Source organism: Tupaia chinensis, unplaced genomic scaffold (genome assembly GCF_000334495.1).
Source record: "Tupaia chinensis unplaced genomic scaffold, TupChi_1.0 Scaffold000067_1, whole genome shotgun sequence".
Classification (NCBI taxonomy): Eukaryota; Metazoa; Chordata; class Mammalia; order Scandentia; family Tupaiidae; genus Tupaia; species Tupaia belangeri.
Window position 1 is genome coordinate 969,529 of NW_006159526.1, and position 2,312 is coordinate 971,840.

Consider the following 2,312-nt stretch of genomic DNA (forward strand, 5'->3'; position numbering starts at 1 on the left):
GCGACATAGCCATTACGTTAACTGCTGGTTAATATGCAAACATAATCTAACCAAGCCTCCAAACACACAGTTTTCACTTAAACAAATCCAAAAACAATCCAGACAGTCTATAAAACAACTGGCCTTGTATGGCAAGTTAAAGTCATTGTAAAAAAAAAAAGAAAAAAGGTATAGTGTGGGGGAGGAGCTTCTGTTCTACATTAAGACATTAAAGAACCAGACCAACTGAAGGCTTAACCCAGCTACAAATGGACTCTGAACCCTGAGACAGCCTTGAGATATTTGAAAATGAGCCATTAGAGTACCACAGAATTATTTTCTTAAGTATGATAATGGTCTTGCAGAGGCGTAAGAGAATATCCTCATCCTCAAGAACGCCTGAGTTAAGAAGTACAGCATCCTGATGTCTATAATTTACTTTCAAAGAGTTAAACAAAACCCCCAGAATTACATATACACATACACATGTAAAGCAAAAGTGGCAAAATGTTAACTACGGAATCCAAGTGGAAGGTGTTCACTGTACTTTCGACTTTGCTATGTTTGAAATTTTATATAACAAAAATCTAGGCAGGAAAGTGACTGAATTCATTAATTGGGGCATGCTATAAGAAAATCAGAAGTCCTCAACCTGAGAAAATCGTCGGGGTTCAAAAGGAGAGAGGGACACTGCCTGCCATTATGGCCACCCATCTGGGCTCACCTGTCTCCCACTGACCCTGCTGAGAATCTGAAGAACTGTTTGACTGCCGACGGCGACGACAACTGCCTTCTGTCCTTTTGGAAGAAGAGCTGGAGGTGCCATAGCTGTATCGTTCTGGAGACACTGGTCGGAAAGAATGGAAACAAGCATTCAGAACCTCCAGCCCCTCCCAGGCTCAGCTCTTCACCCCTATCCCTAGAAGAATGCATATATCACAGGGTGCCTAAATTCCCTAAATGTCAAAGCCCAAATACCTGCTCTTCCTCAAAGACTACCTGCCCTGCCCAGAGGTTGCTCAGACACCACCCCCAAGAAAGAAGACTCATCACCTCCTGGGGCCGCCTGACTCATGGTTACAGCCATTCAAACTGTCAGGATTATTATGTAAGTAGTCATGGTCAGGATACATGCCATGGCCTATGCCATCATCAGCTGTCCCCAGTTCTCCCTGAAGTACCCAGAAGTATGCAAGCCCCTCCGCTGGCTCCCTAAATCTTCTCTTTTAGCATCTAACTCTCAGATATTTTTCCAAAAACAAACAGTCCTCCCCGTGGAGTTACCCTTCTCCTAGTTATCCATATCTCATGGGCTTACTCTGGGCCAGGAAAACCCAAGATCCCCTCCCCAAACTCAGACACGGGCTCCTGGCAGCCTGCAACCTCCCCAGCTCCTCACCTTCTCAGGAATGCTCTCCTCCAGAAGCACTTCGTTCTATTACAAGGATTAAGGAGATCAACTCTAGAGAAAGTCCTACTGGGTTTGAATCCTGGCTCCCACTGTCTACCTATCTTACCAGTAAGTCTTTTCATGGCATGGCTTCCCAACTACCTCTCTGCCCTTGCTTGGGTCCCCTCTGCTTCTGCCATACTGGCCTCTGATGATGCCATGCTCATCCCACCTGGTGGCTTAGATGCTTGCCTTTCCCTTCTGCCTAGAATTGCTCCCATGAGACCCGTGCACACCTGGCAGGATGGCCTCAGTGCCAGTGTCATATTCCTAGAAAGGTCTTCACTGGTTATCTTCCTCAATTTATGGCCCTGGCTCCTCTCTCTACCCCATTACTTTTAGTCCTCCTACAACCATTTCTAAAAATGTTTATCTGTTCCACTGTGATTCCTTCACCAAATGTAAACTCCGCAAAACACCTTGTCAGCACCATCACCTGTATCCCCCAAGCCAGGCATGTTGGATTCAGTTTTTACATGTGAGCAAGCTGCTCAACGTCTCTGAACCTGTCGTTGAGAGGTACAGGGAGGTCAGGAACAGGACTTCCTTGTAAATATTGGGAGGACACAGGCTCACATATGTGCCTGGCATGAAACAAGCCCTCGGCAAACTGAGGCCACAGCCGTCATTATCGATGTGGCTCACCCCTCCCAGAGCCATGCAATCTCCCCTTTTGGGTTTCTCAATGACAGTCTGGCAAGAGGGAGAAAAGGACTGGGACACAGCCAGTCTCACACGGCACTGTCCATATCCGGGAACCACGGGGCTGAGCAGGAGCAAGGCCCTTTCGCCATGGAGGCCTGGCACCCTCCCATTCAACCGTACCTGGCCGGCGCCGCTTGCGAGCCAGGTGCGGCAGCAGGTCGTGGCGGGCCAGCACGCG

The 2,312-nt window shown here is 48.0% G+C and overlaps 1 protein-coding gene across 4 annotated transcripts in view; it reads right to left on the minus strand.

The window, feature by feature from the left end:
- Window positions 1-2,312, minus strand: part of DEDD2 (death effector domain containing 2) — a 23,656-nt gene that overhangs the window by 20,144 nt on the left and 1,200 nt on the right. For 2 of the 4 annotated variants that reach the window (XM_006142004.2, XM_006142006.3), the window contains exons 3-4: window positions 2,255-2,312; window positions 704-826 (exon numbers count right to left, since the gene is read on the minus strand). In XM_006142004.2, coding sequence (XP_006142066.1) covers window positions 704-826; window positions 2,255-2,312 — 181 coding nt within the window. The remainder of the gene's footprint in view (window positions 1-703; window positions 827-2,254) is intronic. The other 2 variants (XM_027766746.1, XM_027766742.1) reach the window with 2 other exon arrangements.